Below are 22,975 nucleotides of genomic sequence, written 5' to 3'. Positions count from 1 at the left end.
TCTCTAGTGTAGTGTTAATGCTCAGAGTGCTGGACTAAGACATGGAAGACCTAGGTCCAAAATCAGCTGTGCAACTCACTGGGTGGTGATCTTGGGCCAGTCACCTTATCTCAGTATAACCTACTTCACAGCATTGTTGTGAGGATAAAATGGGGAGGAGGAGAACCTCGTACACCACCTTGAGCTCCTTGGATGGAAAATAAGTGGAGTATATAAGTGTAAAAAATAAAATAAATAATAAAAACAAAGGCAACGCCAATGGTCCCTGACGACTGGCAATGCTGACTGGGGCTGATGGGAGAAGAGGGACCTAGGGAGGCCTTCCCATGGCTATTGTGTATAAACTGCTAAGAAGGGAATATCCACACTCCCTGATGCAGTATACTTATTTGGGGGAGTGCCTTATCTTAAAAGGGGGAGGCACTGCAAAACTGGAAAAGATGCAGAAAAGAGATCATCTGGTTAAACTGATTGATGGGAGAAATGAGACAGACGAAAGAAGGAACTTCCTTGAGCAGTGTGGAATTTTTCTGTGGAATGAGGTAAGGCAATGGCCACAGGTTTGGACAGCTCTGCTGCAGGGGTGGGCAACCTGTGGCTCTCCAGATGTTGTCAGATTCTGACTCATATCATCCTCAGTAAGCAACATCCGGAGGGGCACAGGTTCCCCATCCCTGGGCTCAGACAAATTTGCAGAAGAGGATAACCCTTGTCAATGGCCGCTAATCATGACAGCTGCAGAAGCGGCACGCCACCAAATCACCAGATTTTAGACACCTTAGGGTAGTTTCAGTTCTCAGCCAGGAAAATGTACCATTTATAAAGTGCAAGAGCTGCTTCCCCTGACAACTCATTCAGGCCATCTATGAGCCAAAAATGACTGCCACATTGTGGGCAGGAGGGTTGGGCCGTGGGGGAAGGTTGTAGCCTGGCAGCATAAAAATAAAAAAAATACTTGCAAGGTTGAATCATTACTCTGCAGGCACCTTTTTGCCATGCCCTGACTCCCCAGTGTGGGACACACTCTAATCCAGAAGTACCCAACAGGGTGCCCTCCAGATGTTTTCGGACTCCAAAACATAGTTGTTTTAACAACAACAGTGGAACATATAAGACAGGATTAGCATTCAGTAATAGGAGACTTCCAGAGAAAGTGTGTTATAACTTATGACAACACGGTGACACCTTCATTTGACTTAATTAAACATAAAGTATCCTCTCCAGAGAGAGACGCGGATTGCGGGGGGGGGGGGGCAATAAACTTCATTACATTTATTGATAAATCTTGCAAATGCATGTGGCAAGCTGCATACTTATGGAAGGCTCACAAATACAACAAGGACACAACAGCATGCTCTCACGCATGATCCCCAGTCCTTATAGCCTGAACATGTGATGCTACCATATACTCTCAGACCATTGCCACATCCAGCCCAGTGTTGTCTACGCAGACCAGAAACAGCTCTCCAAGGTCTCAGCAAAAGGTGGGTTGCTATTTTTGAGAGGAAAAATGCCTTAAACAAGGTCAGGCTTTTTGTCCACTTAACTCAAGCTTCTCTACTCTGACTGCCAGCAGCTTTCTCATTAACACGCTACCTGCTCTTTTTAACTGAGAATGCCAGGGATCAAACTTAGGACCTTCTGCATGCAAAGCAAGAGCTCTACCACTACACTACATGCTTTTCCCGAACTTTTAGACCAGCTACCTTTCACTGGTCTCAGCATCTCCAGTCAGAGGATCAGTGAATGGTGGGTCGTACCTTCTCTCATCCCCCTCCAAGAGTGCACAATGGTATACTTGTGCCTGGAGTGTTGTGTTTTAATCCAATAAGGGAATTATATGTCAGAATGATCTCTCATACAGTCCTCCCCCATATATATTTTTAATCCCTGCATGTGGTAAACCACCACATAAGAGAGAAAGCTAGGTAAGAACCTTGACAAGCTAGTTTTCTGAATGGTGGGATTTGTTGTGAATGGAGGAAAAACCAGCCATGTGCGACTTCCCACCGATTCTACAACCTGCAGTCCAGTGCACTACAATCCAGACACATATTGACCACCCCAAGGAGGATTTAAGACTTTGAAGAGCTGGCTGTATTGCATTGATGGGGAACCTGTCTCACGTGCAGAGATGTTACTGAATTACAAACTCCCACTACTCATTGGGCAATGCTGGCTGGGGCTAATGGAAGCTGTAGTCCAAGAACATCTGGAAGAGGACCACAGGTCCCTCCCCCCACTGCTGCCCAGTGGTAACTGGTGCCCACTGGGACTGGTAGAGTGGAAAAACCAGCCATAGGCAAAGAAAGTGCCAACCGGCCATTTGAGATGGATAGTGCAGTCCCCTATCTGCCCTAATGAACCAGCCTCCAATGAACTGCCCTGTTGCGAGCATGAGGCTGCACACACAATGCACACTTGAAGCACATTCTGCCATCACCAAAGAATCCTGGGTACTGTACTTTGTTAGGAGTGCTTGGAATTGTAGTTCAGAGGGAAAACTACAGCTCATGGGATTCTTTGGGTGGTGGAGCTGGTGTGCTTTAAATGCACGGTGTGTGTTTGCAGCAGTCTCAGCGGCTTCCTGCATGCAGGAGCACCTGCTAAGTAGCCTCCTCCTTCTCCCACCCCAGCAAAGGTAACTCAGTGCTGCTGTTTTCGCCCATTGTGTCAACACTGCAGCTTTAACACTTCCCTCCCTGCTTGCACAGACCTCCCCCGCCTCGCCCTGCAAGGGCAGCAGATTAAATCAACACAGTGCATTTCCACAGGGCTCTTAGTGGTGCCTTGGAAAGAGTTAAAAAGAAGAAGCAGCGTCCCAGAGCCCCAGATGAAAAGCTCTCCTGTCTTTACCCGTACTTACAACGAGTCCGTGAACTCCAGGAGGACCCGGGGCTCCCACGTCTCCCTAAAAGGAAACAAAGAGCAACACAGTTACAGTCTTTTTGTCAGCAAAAAGTGGAGATTCTTCCCTCCACACACCCCAGAAGAAGAAGAAGAAGTGCCTCCGTGTGGTGAGGACGGCAGGGGAAGGGTTAAGGGTGCCCCGCCCTCGGTGGGCAATCTAGAGCTTCCATCTTCAGCAAGCTTGTAAATAAAAGAGACCTCCTTGGAAGACACAAGGCTGCTTGTTCAAGACCGGCTTTCCTCTCCGCTCCCCCCCCCCCCGCCTCCCCCAAAAATGGGACAGGAGAGAAGAAGGATTTCACTGTGTGCTTTTGGAAAAGGAGGGGGGGCGGAGCAAGAGAAGGGTGCTGGACAAGGAAAGAAAGAAAGATAATTTTCCACCATCACTTTTCTCTTTCCCACCTGCAAAAACAACCCTCAGGAGTCCAGCACAAACCTCTGCCTTGCTCACCTCTAAACAAGCCCTGTGGCTAAGAACTGGACACTACTGCTCCCATTTTACAGATGGGTGAACGAAGGCTGAGAGGGGGCAAATTGCTGAAGAAAAAGGGCTTGAGGTCCAATGCATAGCAACAGGAGCGCCAGACAGAGGTGTCTTAGTTGGAGCAATAGTGATAGATACATATAGAATCTCAGAATCCTAGAGTTAGAAGGGATCACAAGGGTCATCTAGTCCAACCCCCTACAATGCAGGAATCTTTTCCCCAACATGGGGCTCGAACACACAACCCTGTGATTAAGAATATCATGCTCTACCAACTGAGCTACAGAGAAAGAAAGAGGTTCAGGAATTCAATCTTTCTCCCCACTCAGTGCTCAGAAATACACAGTTAGCAGTCTGGTGGGGCTTGGGGGGTCCCACTGGCTTATGGCAAAGCTGGGGACTCAGCTAGATTGGTAAAGAAAAAGTGATTTATAAGTGTTGTATATGCAATATAACAATGCACCACCAGATGGTGCTGTGGAGTCCCGTCTTTCCCTACATGATTTCCCTGTTTAAATTTACAACGAGTTTAATTAAAACACTTCTTTGATGTGTCTAGATTCAGCCTGCATAGAGCAATGGATGTGAATTTTACCTTTGTACAGTAGGCTAGTTTCTACACCCACACTCACACACCTCTCTCTGCCCTCTGTCCAGGCACTCAAGACTTATGATCAGAGTTCAAAGACACATTCCAGCTATGCAAAGGCACTCAATGAGGATGCAAAGCAGGGCTAGTAAGAGATCTAGCTCAGGGAAGTGTGTGGCCTAGGGAAGGTTCCTGAGGGCCAGATAGAGAGACCTGGGGATCACACTTAACACAAGCAAATAAAATAATCCTGCTGATGAGGAGGACTATGTCTTTAAAAAACCTACAGAAAGCCATTCATGAAGAAGAGCCTTGCTGCAGGCATGGGTTGCATCCAGTGTTAGTTCTACTCAGAGCAGACACACTGAACTGAATGGTCACAGCTGACAGATTCATTCATTTCAGGTTGGTCTACTTTGACTATGACTTAGTTGGATAAAATCCTGTGGGGCTCTCCTTCATCATAAGGAAATCATCATACCCACCAGCCTTTGTCAACCTGGTGCCAGATGTTATGGGTAACATATCCCATCATCTCCAGCTGTGGCGAAGGCTGATGTGCACAGCCAAAACGGCACCTTTGGTGCACAAAAGAGAGGCATCAGCAGGTTTGGGGGAACCCCAAAATTTGCAAAAGTACAAAACAATATTTAGGGGAAAACGGCATTTTGGGGTGGGTGTGTTATCATTATTCACATCCACTTCTCCCTATCCAGTGTCTCCACACCCTGCATAATTTTACATGCCTCTATACCCCACCCCAGCAAAGTATAACACTCTGAATGTTATAACCTTTCCTGATGTGGAAGATGCTCCAGCCCATGCTCAGTGGCCAGAGAATGATGGTGTGTGTAAAACGGGGGGGGGGGGGGTTGAATGTAAAAGCATGGAGGAGGGCATGACTAGTTAGTCGGCTGGAACAGAAGAATAGAAGGGGGTTGGGGGTGTGGGAGGAGACTGCCACATGCCAATCTGAGGCACAGCACAAGCCACCCAAATTCAGTGGCACAGGAAAAAACAGTCAAGAGCCCAAAGTGTGTATCAAATTCTGGAAGCAGGTGGCAGGACAGAAACATGGGATCCACAACTGTGTTTTCTGCATACATTCCTCCCAGCAGACTCAGAATCTGTTCCATGGGTGTCCTTTGCTGGAATTTGCTCTGTCTGTGACACTTTCCTTGACCCCACCAAAGTTCTCTTCAAACAAGCTAAGGCCTTCCCTTTTCATTCTGTGCACTAAGTGTCATAAGCTGTCCAAGTGGGGGTGGGGAAGAAAATCTAAAAAGGCCAAAGGGAAGGATTCTCTTCCGCTGGGGAATTAACATTGCAGGACTCTGGATTCTCCAGATATCCCAGGCAGAGCTTTCAAAAACTGACCTAGAGCTCCAAGCCAGATTCACGTTGAGCCCCTGAAATCTGCTTAACCCCTGCCAGCCTGAGCAATGGTCTGGGGTGATGGGAGTCCAACAACATCTGGAGGGCCACAGATCCCCTGCCCCTCTTTCAGAATGAGCCCAGTATGCTGCTGGGAATAAAAGAGGTCCTGCGCGCAACTGGACCAGATGACTGGAGACATTCCGAAGAGGCAGCTAGTGTTTCCTTCCTACAACACAGCTGAGCCTTCCTCAGCTTGACACCCTCCATATACTCTGAACTTCAGCACCCGTAATCCTGGTCCATTTTGCATGCTGTCTGGAGCTGAGGGGAGTTGGGAGTCCGACAACACCTGAAAGGGTTTTGGGTTGGGGTGGACAGTCAGTTCATGGGAAGGGCCATAGCTCTATGGCAGAGCATCTGCCGTGCAACCAGAAGGTCCAGGTTCATTCCCCAGTGGCATCTCCAGGAAGGTTTTGCAGAGAGACTCCTGGCCTGGAATCCTAGAATCCTAGAATTGTAGAGTTGGAAGATACCCTGAGGGTCATCTGGTCCAACCCCCTGCAATGCAGGAATCTAAACTAAAGGATCCCTGACAGCTTCCTCTGTTCCTGTACCAATTTAAAATCCTAATGGCACACCCACCCACCCAGTATAATTAACTGAATCTATGGTTTATCACAAGATAAATGGTGATGTGGACAAACTCTCACTGACATACACAACCAGGAATGTGGGGAAATCAATGCAGCTTATTCTGTAATGAGTCAAACACAGCAGACAAACTCCTAGAACTCTGACGTGGGGGAAAGAAGCATAAATTGTGCTGAAATTCCCTCTTCAGCACAACTGTCAAAGGTGCAAGGGGGTCTGTCCTTCCTGTTGCCACCACCCTTGCATCAGGTAGTCAGGAATGGTTGATGCTGTCATCCCACTAGTAAGCTGGGGAGGTGAGCCCTGCAGGCCAGAAGAGGCTGGGCAGGGTGGCCCCTGACCCATTCTGGAAAGAGTCTTGGCCAGCCAGGGGATAAAGGCATGGCGGATGACACATTTGAGGGTGGGAGAACAGGAAAGGGATAACAGGAGAATAAAATAATACAGAGCTAGTCCATGGGCAAGCCTTAGGGCACGGTGTGGGAGGGAGGCAAAAGGCAGCACTTGCGCCGTTGGCCACCCCAGTGGCAAGTCAAGGAGAGAAGGGGCTAACTGAAGGAAGGGAAAGGCTACTGACATACCTTAAGGCAGAGTGATTAATAGGGAAGGATGACAGCTTAAAAAATTTTTTTGGAACTTTTGGCCCTTCAGATGGTGCCGAACTACAACTCCCATTAGCCCCAAGCAAGCAGGGATGCTTGGGGTTGTAGTTCAGCAACACCTGGCAGGCCAAAGGTTCCCATACTTGGTTTAAGTAAACAGATCTCAGATGAGGATGATAAGGGTGCATTAGAGTGAGGTGCTCACCAGGTGTTTTCTTAAGGCAAGGGAACCCCTGAAGACACTTTAGATACATAGTGGGAGGGTGGCAGCTCTCACACTGCCATTCTGAATTTAACTGGCAGTGTGAGGGCCAAGAACCCCTGGTTCTTTGCAGTGTCCTGGTCATGGTGAGCCGCCTGATCTGCAGCATAGACCATTGGTTCCCAAATACCCCCTCCCCGCCATGGACCACTTGAAAATTGTCAAGGGCCTTGGAGGCCCACTTAACAATTTCTCTTGTAATGCACTGTGCTAGATGCTGTAGGATTTACAGAGAATTCAAACTGTAATACAATATAAGAAATGAAAGAAGCAACAGAAATGCAATGAGAAATTAATGTGAACACTTAGTGTCATGGGTACGCCTTCTCCTGTCTTCAACCGCAAGTCCACACACATGCCATGGACCACTTTAATGAAGCTCGTGGATCATTTAAGGATCCTCAGGCAATGGAGTGCTTCCATCCATCAATTCCAACAGGAATAGTTAAAATGGCTTTCTCTTTAGGCTAGAAGCGGGGACCAGACCTGGGGTGGGGAACCTTAGGTTGGAGCCAAATGCAGCCCTGTTAGCCCCTCTCTATCTCTCTGGCCCTTGGGACTTTCCCCTGAGGAGGGAACTACCGACCCCCACACCTCTCACCAGCTCTCCTCTGTGGCTTCCTTTAGTGCTTGTATACCTAGCTTGAACCATGATCCTGCCTTCTGCTTGCATGGATGAAGGTTGGAGAGGGCTCTCTCTCTCTCTCTCTCTCTCTGTGTGTGTGTGTGTGTGGAGACCTTGGACTTTCATAAGGACAGACTGTAGCATGCTGTGCAAAGATAAGAGCCCCATCCCTGACTCTGCCCACTTTGGCCTCTGGTTGCACCTGTCACTGGGCTTTCAAGATTCCAGAAGGCCTGCCCAGGAGGGAATGTGGCTCTAAAAAAAAAAGCACCACCCAATAAAATTATTGGTAAAAACAGCTAACAACAAACATTCAAAATTGAACTCAACAACAAACTAAAAACAGATCAATACACACATCAACTCCCTCATGTGGTGAGCCTTTGAACTACAGTTGGCAGCTTCTTGGTAAAGTACCTTCAGGCCCCAGACCAGGGGCTGATGGGAGCTGGAGTCCAACAGCATCTGGAGGGGACCTCTGTGGCAAAAGTGGTCTCTCCAGATGCTATTGAACTGCAACTTCCATCAGCCCCAGACACCATGGCTGATGGACCTCCCCTGGCCTAGACTGAATGCGTTCAGCCAGACTGGCCACTGGATTCTCCCTAGACAAGGAAGTGCATAAAAAGGCTCCTGCTTCCAGTTAGAACCTCTCTGGAGCAACATGTTTTCCTGAACCCTGGCACACTCCTGGAAATCTTCAGTCCTGACCTCTCACTCACTCCTCTATCCTATCTGCTGATTTGCCCAGTAGCCCAGCCTTGCTCTTTGGTCCTGACTACTGGCTAATCTCTTCTGGTTCCAATGGCTGCCTTTGGCATACCCATGCAAAAATTTACTCAAATCCCATTTGATGGAAGGCAGTGTAGAATCAAAGAATTGTTGAGTTGGAAGGGAACCTGACAGCTATCTAGTCCAACCCCCTGCAATGCAGGAATCTCAACTAGAAATGCTTTAAAGCAGGGGTAAGAAACCCCAAGTCCAAGGGGCAAATGCTCCAAGCCTCACTATTTGGCCCTTAGGGTTCACCCAGTCATGCCCCCTCTTCCTGAACCTACACCCCCCAACTGGCCCTTCCTTGAACGTTTTTGCACGTCTGATAATGTTTCTTGCCTGCCTGGATGAAGGACAGGTCCTGGGGTGAACGGTGCAATGGTAAGATTCACATTTATTGCACCTTCTCCTTTTGCTCATGGCTGTGCCCACTACTGCCACAAAGGCCCAGGAAAGTTGCCCAAAAGAGAATGTGGCCATGGGCTGAAATAGGTTCCCCATCACTACCTTAATTAATTAAATAAATTAGGAACTAGGTGCACCCAGGAAGACACCAACAGAGCCAGTATCTCTAGGTGGGCAAATGCTTTCAACTTCCAAAACAAGGAATACCTAAGACATAACTGAGTTGCAATCGCGGATTCTGGGTGAGAGTCACACACATAGAGGGGAAAGCCCACTCAGCTCTTGTGCTAAAAGCCTTCATGTTCTGCTTGTGGGTTTCCCAGAGGCAGCTGGTGGTTGGCCACTGTGGGAAAAGATTCTAGAGCAGGCGGGTTGGCCCTTGGTCTGATCCAACAGGTCCCTTCTAATTGTCCTTAACTCCTACCCTTTAATTCTCACACAAGCAGCCAGAATGAAGGGCATATGCTGTGTCTAAAGCAAGCAATCTTTATGCATTTTATCTCTGCTCTGACAACTGAACTGCTGGACAGCTGTTCTACTTAAAACACACACACACACACACACGAATGCACCAAGGAAAATCAACTGAAACAGAGAATTTTGAGGTTAGGGAGAGTTAAAAGCAACGTTTAGGAAGGGCTGGGGAAAGCAATCTGCTGGTCCAAGGCATATTTTCTGGTGATAATGCAGTTTTATTTTTCAAAAAGAATAAAAAGGAAAAGGGGCATTCCTGGCCTGCTTCTATAGAAGAGGATAGGCTGAGCAAGAAATTGTATGGTGAGGGGACCAGGGATGGTTCTCTGAATTTCTTGTTTTTCAAATATTAAATTCACTTCTCGACATTTCTGCAACAATTTGCATTTTTAAAAATCCTCATGAAAAATTACCCAGCATTTCCATGCAAACTTATCCTAGTATACACATTTTTCTATGCAGTTTTGCCTGATGTACACATATTTGCAAACAATTTCCCCTGATATAATGCATTTTTTATATGTCATTTTCTCTAATGCATTCATTTTCAGGCATACTTTTCCCTAGCATATGCTGTTTTTCAAACACTGGCTGGACAATTTGGATAAGTGCAAATTTCAAAGAACTGCTATGTTTTAGTTCACATTTTGTTTTGGAAAGTGTAGATTTCATATATTTGCATTTAAATGAGAACTGAATCACATTTCTCCTCAATCCTTAAGGGGACCAAAGGTAAACCCTGCAAAAACAACCAGGTTGTAAGGTTATTTCTGAGAGATTACAGAAACAGCCAGATGTACAGGTAGCCTTATATCAAAGCTGAAAGCTATTTAACTGTACTCAGTGTTACTACAATATAATTCAATCCCATCAGGGGTTTTTTAAAAGGCTAGCTGCTTCAAGGTATGCTACCTTTGCACACCTTCACCAGAACCAAGGTTTTAATTATTAGGGAGAATATGAGAAGAGGGCTGCTGAATTGGACAAACAGCCTTTATTTTCCAGCATCCTGTTCTTACATTGGCCAACCAGAAGCCTATCAATAATAAGTGGGACCTGCAACAAAACATTGTGATACTGCAGGTTCTTGGCCCAAGATTCCAGTTCAGGCAGCCGAAGTCATCTCCATTCCATTCCTCTCTCTCTCCACCATCCAGTTTCCTATTTCCCCTCCAAAAGACACTCAACATTCTGTGCTCACTGAACATGCTTAACACTTCTTGATCTAGCTGGGGGTTTATAGTACTTCTCCAAACCGTAGAGTTTTGCCCAAGCCTGCTGATTACTTCCCAGTTGTGTGGGAATGGCTCTGTTGCAGCTGCATAAGGGTCCACTGTCAAAAATGAGTTAAGAACATAAGAAGAGCTCTGCTGGACTAGGTCAATGGTCCATCTAGTCCAGCATCCTGTTCTCACAGTGGCCAACCAGATGGCTGTGGGAAACCAGCAAGCAGAATTCAACCACAACAGTACGCTCCCGTCCTATAGTTTCCACCAATTAGTATTCAAAAGCACTGAGCCTCCACAGTAGCAGCAGAGCATAGCCATTGTGACTAGTAGCGTCAATAGTCCTCTCCTCCATGACTTTGTCCAGTCCTCTTCTAAAGCCACCCAAGTTGGTGGCCATCAATGCCTCCTGCAGGAAGGAGTTCCATAGTTTAACTATGTGCTGCACAAAAAAGTACTTTCTTTTATTTCTCCTGATAAAGTTCACTATTAGCATACAAGATTTGATGGAATACTTCCTGCATGCTTTCACTTATATCTGCAAAAGTTTTAGAAATAGAGACTTTTTGTAATTGAATGCTGTACATTCATGTTTTGGATCTGGAAAGAGGCTGGCAACTTGCCTCTTACACAGGCTAAAAGTCGGGGATGCAAACTCTTCCCATACCAAATGGTCTGGATCTTCAGCATAAGGAAGGTGCACAGATGTAGGTCTTGTTTATATCCTAAGAAAAACCAGACACTGCAGAATGGACTGCACCAGAGATGCTGAATCTGCAGCTGTTGATGAAATTCTTCTAGAATTCATCACAGCCAATGGCTAGGGATGATTGGAGTTCAAGTCCAGCAACATCTGGAGGGCCAAAGGTTCCCCATCTCTGTTGTAGATCTACGATTATTGATCAGAGCTGGGCCTTCTTCAAACCACACATTGCCCAAAACACTAGGAGAGAAATCTAGCCTAAAAAGCTCCTCCTCCTCTCTATTGAGTGGGAATCGGGTAGCTACAGTCCTCCAGAAGATGCTGGACATAACCTCCCATCATTCCTGGCCACTGATCATGCCACCTAAGGCTGATGGGAGTTGAATCCAGGATCATCTAGAGGGCAACTGCTTCCCCATCTGATAGGCTGGACCTCTACACAGTTACAGACCATAGTCTCTCCCAGCCCTGCCTGGAAATGCCAGGGATTTGATCTGGGACCTTCTGCAGACAAAGCAGATTCTCTACCACTTAGTTACAGTGGCAATAAATAAATAAACGTACTGTATTTTTCTCTGTATAAGACAATGCTTTTTGCTGGAAAAAAATAGGCAACAATTGGGTGTCGTCTTATACACAGATAGTAAATATAGAGGGGGCTGTGCGATTAATGGCAGCAGCAAGCAGGAGATTGGCAGTGGCGATTGGGCGGGTGATTGGTAGCTGTGGCGAGGTGGGCAGGTGATTGGCAGCTGCAGCAAGTGGGCGGGTGGGCTGTTGGTGGCGGTGAACAGGCAGGCAAATGGTGGCTGCGGCGAGGTATGTGATCGGCTGTGGCAAGTGATTGGCAGTGGCAGGCAGGTGGGTGAGTGATTGGTGGAAGTGACCTCCCCCCCCCAAAAAAAAATAGCTAAACAACTTAATTTCTTAATTTTGGGGTTAAAAAAAATAGGGGTTGTCTTATACATGGAAAAATACGGTAATAAATAAATAAATGCAACTCCCTTTAGTCCCAGCCAGCATGGCCAATGGTCAAGAAGAATGACGCATGTAGTCCAACAAGTCTTGGAAGGCACCATATTGGTCAACCCTTCATTTAACTGGAACTGCTGAGGACTGAAGATGGGACCTTCTGCATGCAAAGCACATACTCCACCAGGGAAGTTACAGCTGTTTCCTTAAGGCCTCCATCCAAGCAGTCCAAAAAACAGAGCGGCCCAGCTCTATCATTTCATCCAAGACAACTGTAGAATGCTGCCAGCTTCTCACTGTACCAACAGGGAGGAGGGGGATTGGATTTTAGCCAGAGCAGTTATACTCACGAGAATACCCACTGAAATTAAGGTACCTGAGTAATATCCACCAGTTTTGATGGGTCTACTCTTGAGTAGGACTAACACTGGAAACTATTATTAATATTATTGTAATTATTGTTTTGTTTGTTTTTAAAGATTTCTTACCTGCCCTTCATGATAAGGTCCCAGGGAGGTTGCAGCATTGTCAAAGCACAGTATTAAAACCAGTTGATACAATCTACACTCAAAAGAACAGGGGGTTGCATTCAACTGCATTTTACTCAGAACAGGCCCATTGAAATTAATGAACATGGCTAAATTGGGGCCATCCGTTTTAATGGGCCTACTTTGAGTAAATTGCCTAGAGATCTGAGTATAAGATCTGTAAGATGAGTGACAGAAAAGATGCTTCAAAAACACCCAGTTACCCTTGGCTTTTGTTCATCCTTTCCCCAGCAAGCAAAGCACTCTGTGGGACTGAAGGGGAAGACGGAAAGAGGAGAGGCAGGGAAGGGAGGGCACCCTCATTGACCTCTCCCTTGTTAGATGCTTGACTGAAGTATTTAGCACGTTGTATAAAAGATGGGAATTGTTTCAAGAGGGAACTTAAAACAACAAAGCAGGCCTGAGGCCACTGATTCCAAGGGGCCAATCCCAAACAGCAAACAGGCTGCCTCCCAGTGAGGCCCACAAAAGAAAACAAAAACCAGGAGAGAAACTTTTGCCAACTTACTGGGTTGCCATCAATGCCCGGAGGTCCTCGTTCTCCAAGATCACCAGGAAAGCCCTGAGGAGCAGTAAGGGGTGGGAGTAAGAGAGAGAAAGAGAAAGAGAAAGACGGGGAGGGAGGGAAACCCTTTGGTTACAAAGTAGGACAATGCAATGGATATGCAGGTGGTAAATACGAGACGTTAAAATCCTGCCTCTTTTTGCTCAAGTCCAAAAAGCTGTCAAGAGAAGGAAAAGTTCCCGTGTACCATTTATTGCTGATTATCTTTACCTTTACCTTTTATCTACAAAAACAGTTGAGATTCCCACCGCCAACACCTTTTTATGAAGCCAGATATTTGAGGCGGGTAAGAACGTAAGTATTAAAGAATTGATAAAAAATGTGAAATGCAGAGCAGTAAACATGGCCAGTGTGGAGTAGTAATAACACACCACAGGAAATAGGGCACAGTTAGCAAGCACTCACTTGAGAACTCTGCCCAAGCGGGGGGGGGGGGGCATTTGTGGCGAGCCAGCAGCTGTTACGATCCCGAGGGCCCAAGGTTTCCTGGCCCTCACTGCTGGACCACAAACCCAAACTCCCTGCTCTGTTTCTGCCAAAGGCCCCCAATTATTATTGTTATATTTATTTTTAATTTATATACCAGCCTTCATCAAAAGACCACAGGGCAGTTTACAGCATAACACACAAAATGTATAATGTGATAATAGTAAAAAGAAAAAGGAAATAAGGTGACACCCCCCTCCTGTCATTAAAAAGACCATAGATCATTAACAGCTGAAGGCCTGGTTGAAGAACCATGTTTTTGCCTGGCCCCGAAATACATGCAGTGAAGGCGTCAGGTGAAGCTCCTTGAGGAGACCATTCCACAAGCAGGGAGCCACCACAGAAAAGGCCCCATTTTCATGTTGCCACCGTCCTGACCTCTCATGGAGGGGCACACAAAGAAATACCTCAGAGGATCAATACAGTGGTACCTCGGGTTACATATGCTTCAGGTTACATACGCTTCAGGTTACAGACTCTGTTAAGCCAGAAATAGTGCTTCAGGTTAAGAACTTTTGCTTCAGGATGAGAACAGAAATCATGCTCCGGTGGCACGGCAGCAACAGGAGGCCCCATTAGCTAAAGTGGTGCTTCAGGTTAAGAACAGTTTCAGGTTAAGTACGGACCTCCGGAACGAATTAAGTACTTAACCTGAGGTACCACTGTATAGGATTTGAGTCAGTTCATACGGGGAGAGGCCGTTCCTAAGGTATTGCGGTCCTGAGCCACATAAGGCTTTAATGCGTAAACCAGATCAATTCACAGGCAAAGCACAGGTCACAAGGTGTAGCAGGTACAGAAGAGGCAGAGATATATAGCTAAGACATTGACCCAACAAGTGGCACAACCCTTGTGTCTTCCTGTTGACAAGTCAGGTGAGCACAGTACACTGGGCAAGCAAACAGGCACTCCTTCGAGTGGGTAAGGTCTGCGGGGTTTGCCTGCACCAGTGCTGTCCTTGAGACAGAGGCAGTGTCAGCACCAACGCAGCACTTGATTTATTCTCAGTTGCCTCCTCCAAAGGAGGAGGCTCCTCACTGACAGGAGAAGGCATCTGACCAGGGATGATAGACGCCACAATGGGTCCCTTTGCTAACCCACGGGTCCCTCCCCAGGATCCATTTCTCCCATTCCTAGATGACTGACCTCCTCCCGGGCTCAGACACTTCTTGGTGTCCCAAATCCATCTCCCTCATCCTGCTAGGACCTTCCCCATGTCTGCCCAGCTCCAACACCCGAAGCACCTCAGGATCCAGCCCTCTCCTCCATGACATCGCCATGGGGCTCATGGCACAAAGCAAGTTTCTTCTGAGAGCTGTCTCACAACCACTGATTGGGTTCAGATAATCATTAGGATTACAAGAATTTGAAAAGTGCAGGCATGGTCTCATGATGACAGAGGCAGCCCAGCTGGACTCAAGCAGGAGGCAAGTCTCAATATGCAAAGATGCTCCAAAAGGTGATGTCGCAGGTAAGGCCCACGCAGAAAGCCTTGAAAAGAGAGCAAGGGAGAGGGCGCTTGGGATTGTTTGGGAACAACCATGGTTAGGGAAAGGGCTGTAGCTGCCTGGTGGGGCATCTGCTTGGCCTAAAGAAGATCCCAGGTTCAATCCCTGACATCTCCCATTATCACTTGGAAAGAATCCTGCCTGAAACCATGGAGAGTCAATACTGAGGTAGATGCAGCAATGCAGCAACTCAGTATGAGTCAGCTCCCTCTGTTCTTGCTTCATTCAGTCCTTTGTTGAGTACTAAGAGGACTGGAATCTTACTTAATTTCTAGGAGAAGTGATAAAGCTTATTGGCATGCAGAAGGTCCCAGCTTCAAACTTGGAAATACTGCAGTCTGAAACCACAGAGAGTTGCTGCCTGTCTGTGTAGGCAATACAGTCTGGCTCAGTATAAGGCAGCTTCCTGTGTCCCAGTGAAAGAGACCTCATTCAGGCCACCAAAGGAACCTGTTGCTTTGACTCATCAAGGGAATTTTTCTTCAGGGAAAGTCAGGATGGAAAGAAAGTTTCCCCCACCCAATGTTTGCATAGCAAAGAAGAATTTTGCATCTCCAGGTTGTGAGGAAAGAATGCTGCCATTTAGAGCCTGCTTGACCACTCTAGGCCTTGAATCCTTCACAAAACGGAGACTGCAAACTCCTCAAGTAATCCACAGATTAAAAAGGGGGGGCAGGAATTGCAACACCCCAAGGATCTCTCTGCAAGCTCTCAATTGCACAATTACAAATTTATCACAGGCTCTGGTTCCACCTCCGGTATTCATTTGCTCTGCTCTATGATGCCTTGCACCAGTTTAAAAGCAAAATATGGTACATGGTATTTGAGCTAAATATACTTTAAAATAAATAAACAAATAAATACACAACTGTTCTACAAAGTGATATTCTGTCAAAAATGCACCTGCAAGAGTGAAAGAGATACGAAGCAGGGCCATTCCATTCCAGCTGGTCATTATCAGAGCAACTGTTAAAAAAACAAACTAGTGCCTGGGGTTGCTTTCCCCCCCTTTCCCTCCCCATCTTTTTTCCCTTTTTAGATTGCAAGCCTGCAGGCCTGGACTGTCTCATTTCAATTAATCATATGCAAACCACTCTGGGATGCTTTCTGGTTGAAAAGTGAATTAAAGTGTTCCAAACAGAACGTTTAACAGCAGGCCAGAGAGAGAGATAGCTCAGTTGGTAAGCATGAGACTCATTCTTCAGGTCGTGGGTTTGAGCCCCATGTTGGGCAAAAGGTCCCTGCACTAATTGGACCCTCACGGTCCCTTACAGCTCTACACTTCTAGGATTCTATGTGCAGATGTAAGCTGCCCCCCTCTATAGACTCAAATACAACCTTCAAGAAGCAGCATGGGCTGTATACAATAAATTTTTCTCCTTGCTTTTTCCATATTTGTTAATCAGATGGGCAAGAGCGAATGCATTATCCATTGTCAGAAGAACCAAACCTGATCTAAATCCTGTTTATTCTTCAAAGATGCTACCATTTGCCAGAGCCCAATCCTCACATCTATCAATCTGATACCTGGCATATAATGTTATCTGCAATGTTTATCAGGCAGATAGGCCATCTAATTGCTGGCCTGAATTCATTCTCTCTTCTTATCAATGGTGATATCTATACTCACAGTCCAACCAGCTGGGATTTTAGTAATGAGATTCATAGCATCAAAGGGCTTGGCAACTGTATCCTATTTGTTTATTAAAAGCTCAGATGGGATACCATCTTCGCCAGTGGCCTTAATTCCTTCCAAAAAGCCAATTAAACCTCCCACCTCTTTTTTTCAGTTGTAAGGAGCCACGGAGCCATGGTTTCAAATTCAATTTGACAAGCCTGCAAGCTGGCATCACAAACTATTTTGCTGAACGCTCTGTAACAGCGAGTTCCCCTGACACAATTAGAAACATGTTAATTGAAGGGATTAATGTATGGCAACTGTCATTAATCATGACTGAAGCACATGAGTTCACCATTGTGGCATCAGCCTGGAAGTGAAGCAAGCCTCAAAATTATTAATGTTTTTAAAAAAGAAAATCTTATCTCCCAAAGTTGTCCCGAATTAGTCCATATTTCCACTGCAGCTTTTACTCCTTATTGGTTAGGGGTTTTATCCAAAAAATGTCCGACTCACCAAGCATGCCACCTTGCCCCCCGCGACGGAGGGGGCCAGGGCTACATGATGTCAGCACGCCACATACACACACCACGGGGCTTGCACACATGACATCAGCACACCCTGTGCCATGCTTGCACCATGTGGCACACTCCGGGACATGCTGATGTCACTCGCACACACCGCAGGGCATGTTGACGTGTCATGCACACGCCCTGCAGTGTGCGCACATTATGCCAGCACACCCTGCGGTGTGCGCACAGGACTGCCAGGGATTTTTGAGGAGGCCCAGACCCTTCCTTGGCAATTTTGGGGGGGGGGCAGCCCTCTCCTAGATGGTGCACCTGCTACCCACTGAAATGAATGGACTTGTGTTAATTGAGTTCACCCATTTTGGTACATCTACTCTTGAGTATGACTAACACTGGATACAGCCCTTCATGTTTTTAACATTGTTTTGCAATTGTGTATTATGATTTATATTGTATTTTTGTACACCACTTTGGTCTTAAATGCGGGGCGATGTAAACATTCTGACATCAATTAATTAAAATCCAAAATGGCAACACCAACTTTGCCTATAGCTAACAACTTAACTAGATCCCACAGCTGTTTCTGATAAAAATGGCCTAAAACATTACTTTTGAACACCTCCCCACCCCACTCTGTAGTTGGACTGAAAGCACAGCTGTCAACGTTTCCATTTTTTTAAGGGAAATTCCCTTATTCCGAATAGGATTCCTCGCAAGAAAAGGGAAAAGTTGGCAGCTATGACTGAAAGTGAAGCATCTGCATCTGACAGTTCTGAGCACAGTTAACATCTAGCCATCCTTAGCACCTGGTTTCTTGACAGCTCAACAACCTTAATCAAATGCTTCTATGCCTTTACTTTAAAAGACTGACTCATGGTCATCAAGAATTGTTTAAGCTTATCCACTGGAAGACAGAAGCTAGCACAGAATGTCATAGGGTTGCCATATGTCCTCTATTTCCTGGATACATCCTCTTTTTCATGAGTAGAGTAGTCATAGTGAGCCATAGTTTAAAAGTTTTATTATAACCAGCCCAGCCATGAGGCAAGGTGAGGTGACCACCTCAGGCAGCAGGATTCCCAGAGGCAACAGATCCAGCCTCCAACAAATGTATTGTCTATTGAACCCTCAGCAGCCCCCACCCAGGCTGCCCCCACAGTGGCCTTTTGGCAATAGAAGGCACTGCTGGTCGCCTCCCACCCCTAGGGAGAAAATGGCAGAGGCTTCCCTCTGGTGTCTCCTGGGGTCTACACCCACCCAGCATAATGCCTTCCCCTCCCCCAACCGCCACAATGGCTTTTTGTTCCCACTTCAACCATTGCATAAGGCTGGTTTGATTCTCTCCCTTGTTCCCAATGTAGATCTTCATTCACCCCACCTTCCCTGGTGCAGGGGCACCATTTTGTGGTTCACCTCAGGTGCCAAAATGTCTTGGGCCAGCTTGCAGAAAAGAGTCCTCTACATACAGGCACAGGAATACCAAGTGAGACCACTGGGTCCACATAGCTCAGTATTTTCTACACAGACTGGCAGTGGCCCTCTAGAGATCAAGGCATAATTGCTTGTTTATTTACTCTATTTATGGCTGGCCTTCCTGTAAAAATTATAAGAAACGGCACTAACATTCCGAACATTTCAATTCAGTATTGTTTGCTCTTCTCCTGCTGAGTAGGACCCATACTAGAGAAAAGACATCTCACATCCGTTCTTTTGTATTTTGCTTCTGAGCAACAGGAAAACTATGCAGCTTCCCAACTGGGCTCCAAGGTGGCATTGGCCAAGGCATTGCGGGGAGAGATGGTCACAAGCAGCTTGTTGGCATTTGCACACACTAATACCTATTCACACACACAAACACACACACACACAGAGCTGACTTTTTAAAGGGAAAGGGAAAATCAGGGAAGAAACATCGTCTCTAATCTGTGAAAATAAAAGGGAAAATATGGATCTATAATGACCATTTTCATTACTAAAAGAGGAAGGAAGAACTTAAAATTAGTGTAAATGCAAAGACCTAGAATCCGCACTTCACATACAACTCCACATCCTGTTCTAGCCCCCCCCCCTCTCTCTCTCTCTCTCACACACACACACACCCTATTGAAATTTAGACCTTGTGCATACTTTTTCAATCAGGGTGCATTTTAAGGCTCTAATGTTAAGGGAATTCATGGGCAAGCTTCCAGGGGCCACATACCAGTGGCATTAAGTAGGTGGAGGAATGGGCATGGCTAGAAAAAAACTGGGGTTTCTTCTCTCTCTTAGACCTCCATCTTTTCACAGATCAAGGACACATTCCCACCAAGCAAAAGCACCCAGGAAGGGAGCCGAACAGGAAAGAACAGGGGTATGGCCTGGGAGGGATCCCAAGGGCCAAATAGAGATGCCTGAAGGGCCGCATTTAGCCCTAAGCCTGGTGTTCCCCATCCCTGAGACAGAGGGTTAGAACAGATTTATTTTATTCAGAGCTGAAGTTGGCAATATAGGAGCATAGAGCCGTCTCCATTCTTGTTTTAACGGGACAGTTTTCTTGCATATTATAATCATGGATTATATTTTAATACTTGGGTCACTGCTTCTTATACCTGATAACTGATTAGAAGTCTACTTTGGCAGTAAGTGGTATATGAAATAAGAACAACAACAACAACAACTATAACTGCCATTAGGATTCTCTCCTGATAAAACCACAGCTGATATTCATTTTCTATTGACCATGGGTAAAAGAGACAGCATAAAATATGCATATGCCATAGTTGTAAGTAAAAATAAAATCTAAAAATCATGAGTAAAAGAAACTAAGACTAAGGCCAGTTGGACAACTTCAGCAGCAAGTCATCAATCAGCACACAGTCAAGCCTACAACCCATTATGCAAGAATCAACTACACTTTCACAGAATTTAGCTGCAAGTAATGCGAAGCCAGCCACTAATTTGCCCATTTGTCAGTAAGTAATCAATTCTTAGAAAACTCCAACTGATACAGTTGTCTCCCCAGTAGCCAGAGACAAGCGTCCCCTACAGCTGAACATTGCAGCATGCCACGGGAAACTTCTTCCACAACAAGTGAAGTCATGGAAATTCAGATCCTGCAGACTGAAAAGTATCTACTCTGCTGTGGGCAGAAGTCCTTTGAAGGATTACATAAGAAAGGGGCTAAGGAGGTGAGAGAAATGTGCAGAGATGTTCAGCTTCCAATCCGGATTATGAGGAGGAACAGCATGAGACAAAGGAGTCAGAGCATGTGGAAGTTGAAGGTTCAGTTGTGCATCTGCCAGATCAAACGTGACTAAATGTTTGGCTCTAGTTTTGCAATTGGGGACATAAAAACAGCCTTGCTGGATCAAGCCAAAGGGGCTCACCTAGTCTAGCTTTCTGTTCTCCCAGTGGCAAACCAGAAGTCCCAATGGAAAGCCAATAAGCGGGACCTGAGCCAACAAAAACTGGTACTAAGAAGTATACTGCCTCCATCAGTGAATGTATCACAAAGCATTATTTTCCATGAATTTCTCTAAATGATTCAGGTTGGTGGCCTTTGCTGCATCTTGCAGAAAATTTAATAAAGAGGCACAGCACAGATCAGTTTGCACAATGAGCCAAGTGAGTCCAAACCTGGTCCTAGACTTGGGGGCTGGGGGGCGTTTATAGCTGGCAGTCCAGATGCTTCAGTCCCCCAACACCCAGGGGCCATTTGGATGGGTAGGCAGAGCTGCCCACCTACCAATCATCTGACATCAGGTGAAATATTTTCCTTTCCCCTCCTGGTCTGAAATCAAACCATGCAGGCAAATGGCACAGCATGAATTGCAAGTACAGATGATCAGCTAACTCTCAATGCTTCCAATGGAACAGGGTCTGCAGATATCACTCATTTCAATGAAAAGGGAATGACAAAGTGTCATATCCAATTAACTTCTACTCAGTCAGCCCATTGAAATTACCGTATTTTTCACTCTATAACACGCACCCGACCATAACACGCACGTAGTTTTTAGAGGAGGAAAATCCGTAGGCATGCCACCCGTAGGCATTTCCTCCATAACACGCACAGACATTTCCCCTTACTTTCTAGGAGGAAAAAAGTGAGTGTTATGGTACAAAAAATACAGTAATTGACCAAAGTTAGCTATGTCTATTAATTTCAATGGGTCTACTCTGAGCAGGACTAGAACTGGATTCACAGACTTAAAAACGATGATGTAAACGAATACAGATCGCATTAACTTGGTTTCTCGTGACCACAGATGAACATGTGAACTGCGGCAATTTTCTGCCTCTTTTTCAGTTTTCATCAAGATTCTGCAACATCTATCCCAGCTGCCCATCTCAGAATGTGCTACACTTTGTCAGTTGCCTTCTTAAAATGTGGCACCCATAACTGAAAAAAGTACTCTTAACGTGTGGCCTGACCAGAACAGAATGGAGTGGAACTATTTCCATCCTGTTATCTGTGCTTCAATTCAAAGTTAAATCTTAAATTTTCTTCAAATAATCTGAGTTGTATCCACCTTTCCCTTGAGATGGGTGGGATGGGATTTAATGTTGTGCAACAGAGGAATCCAACGCAATAGGTGCACTAGTGGACACTCGTGGCACAATGGACTGTGCTATCTATTGTGCAACAAAATTAACTGGCAACCCATTATGCACTTTCCTGCGCAACAAGATTCTGCTGGAGCAAGCCAAGTACACTGCTAATTGACTTCAATTTAGTGCTACACTGGATACAACAGTCTTTCTCCAAGTTAAAAAAATGCTAAAGGTGACATTAATCCAGTACACTGTGCATGAAAACAGCACATCATGGAAAGGGTGACTCCTGTTGCTTGTCATAATGACCATGTTATTACCGAGGAAGCAAGTTTGGTCATTCACTCCAGCGGGTGCAGAATGCTGCAGCGAGACTCCTTATGGGGTCTTCGCTGCGAGATCACATTCACCCGGTGCTATACCAGCTGCACTGGCTCCCGGTGGAGTACAGGATCAGGTTTAAGGTGCTGGTTTTAACCTTTAAAACCCTATACGGCCTAGGACCCTTGTACCTACGGGACCGCCTCTCCTGGTATGTCCCACATACTTACGGTCTTCAATAAAAACATCTTGAAGGTCCCAGGCCACAGAGAGGTTAGGCTGGCCTCAACTAGAGCCAGGGCTTTTTCGGCTGTGGCTCCGATCTGGTGGAACACTCTGTCACAAGAGACTAGGGCCCTGCGGGACTTGACATCTTTCCGCAGGGCCTGCAAGACAGAGCTGTTCCACCAGGCCTTTGGCCAGGGCACAGCCTGACTCCCTTCCTCGGCAATCTTCGCAGAGCTCTGGCCCAATGGTTGCCAGTGGCTTGATTTGAATTAATTTTATAATGAATGATTTTAGAGTGTTGTTTGTGTTGTACTTCTGTACTGTTTTATTGTTGTTAGCCACCCTGAGCCCGGCTTCGGCTGGGGAGGGTGGGAGATAAATAAAATTTATTATTATTATTATTTGAAGACCATACCTGCCTCCAGGTCTGGTCCTGACCAGAAGGTTACAGGTATCAACAAGGGTGACCCACATGACCTTAAGGTGCTGCTGTGCAATGCCAGGTCAATGATTCACAAGACCACTGCCATCCATGACTTGACCATAGATGGAAGAGTTGACCTAACATGTGTAACTTGGTTTTC

The 22,975-nt window shown here is 46.0% G+C and overlaps 1 protein-coding gene across 4 annotated transcripts in view; it reads right to left on the bottom strand.

The window, feature by feature from the left end:
* The window catches only part of COL27A1 (collagen type XXVII alpha 1 chain), a 264,834-nt gene that overhangs the window by 140,750 nt on the left and 101,109 nt on the right, over window positions 1-22,975 (bottom strand). For 3 of the 4 annotated variants that reach the window (XM_080990772.1, XM_080990773.1, XM_080990775.1), the window contains 2 exons: window positions 13,111-13,164; window positions 2,867-2,911 (listed from right to left, as the gene is read on the bottom strand). In XM_080990772.1, coding sequence (XP_080846898.1) covers window positions 2,867-2,911; window positions 13,111-13,164 — 99 coding nt within the window. The remainder of the gene's footprint in view (window positions 1-2,866; window positions 2,912-13,110; window positions 13,165-22,975) is intronic. The other variant, XM_080990774.1, reaches the window with a different exon arrangement.

This window comes from Podarcis pityusensis (genome assembly GCF_964106645.2).
Source record: "Podarcis pityusensis genome assembly, chromosome: Z".
Taxonomy (NCBI): domain Eukaryota; kingdom Metazoa; phylum Chordata; class Lepidosauria; order Squamata; family Lacertidae; genus Podarcis; species Podarcis pityusensis.
This window is presented reverse-complemented; position numbering and strand designations above follow the sequence as displayed.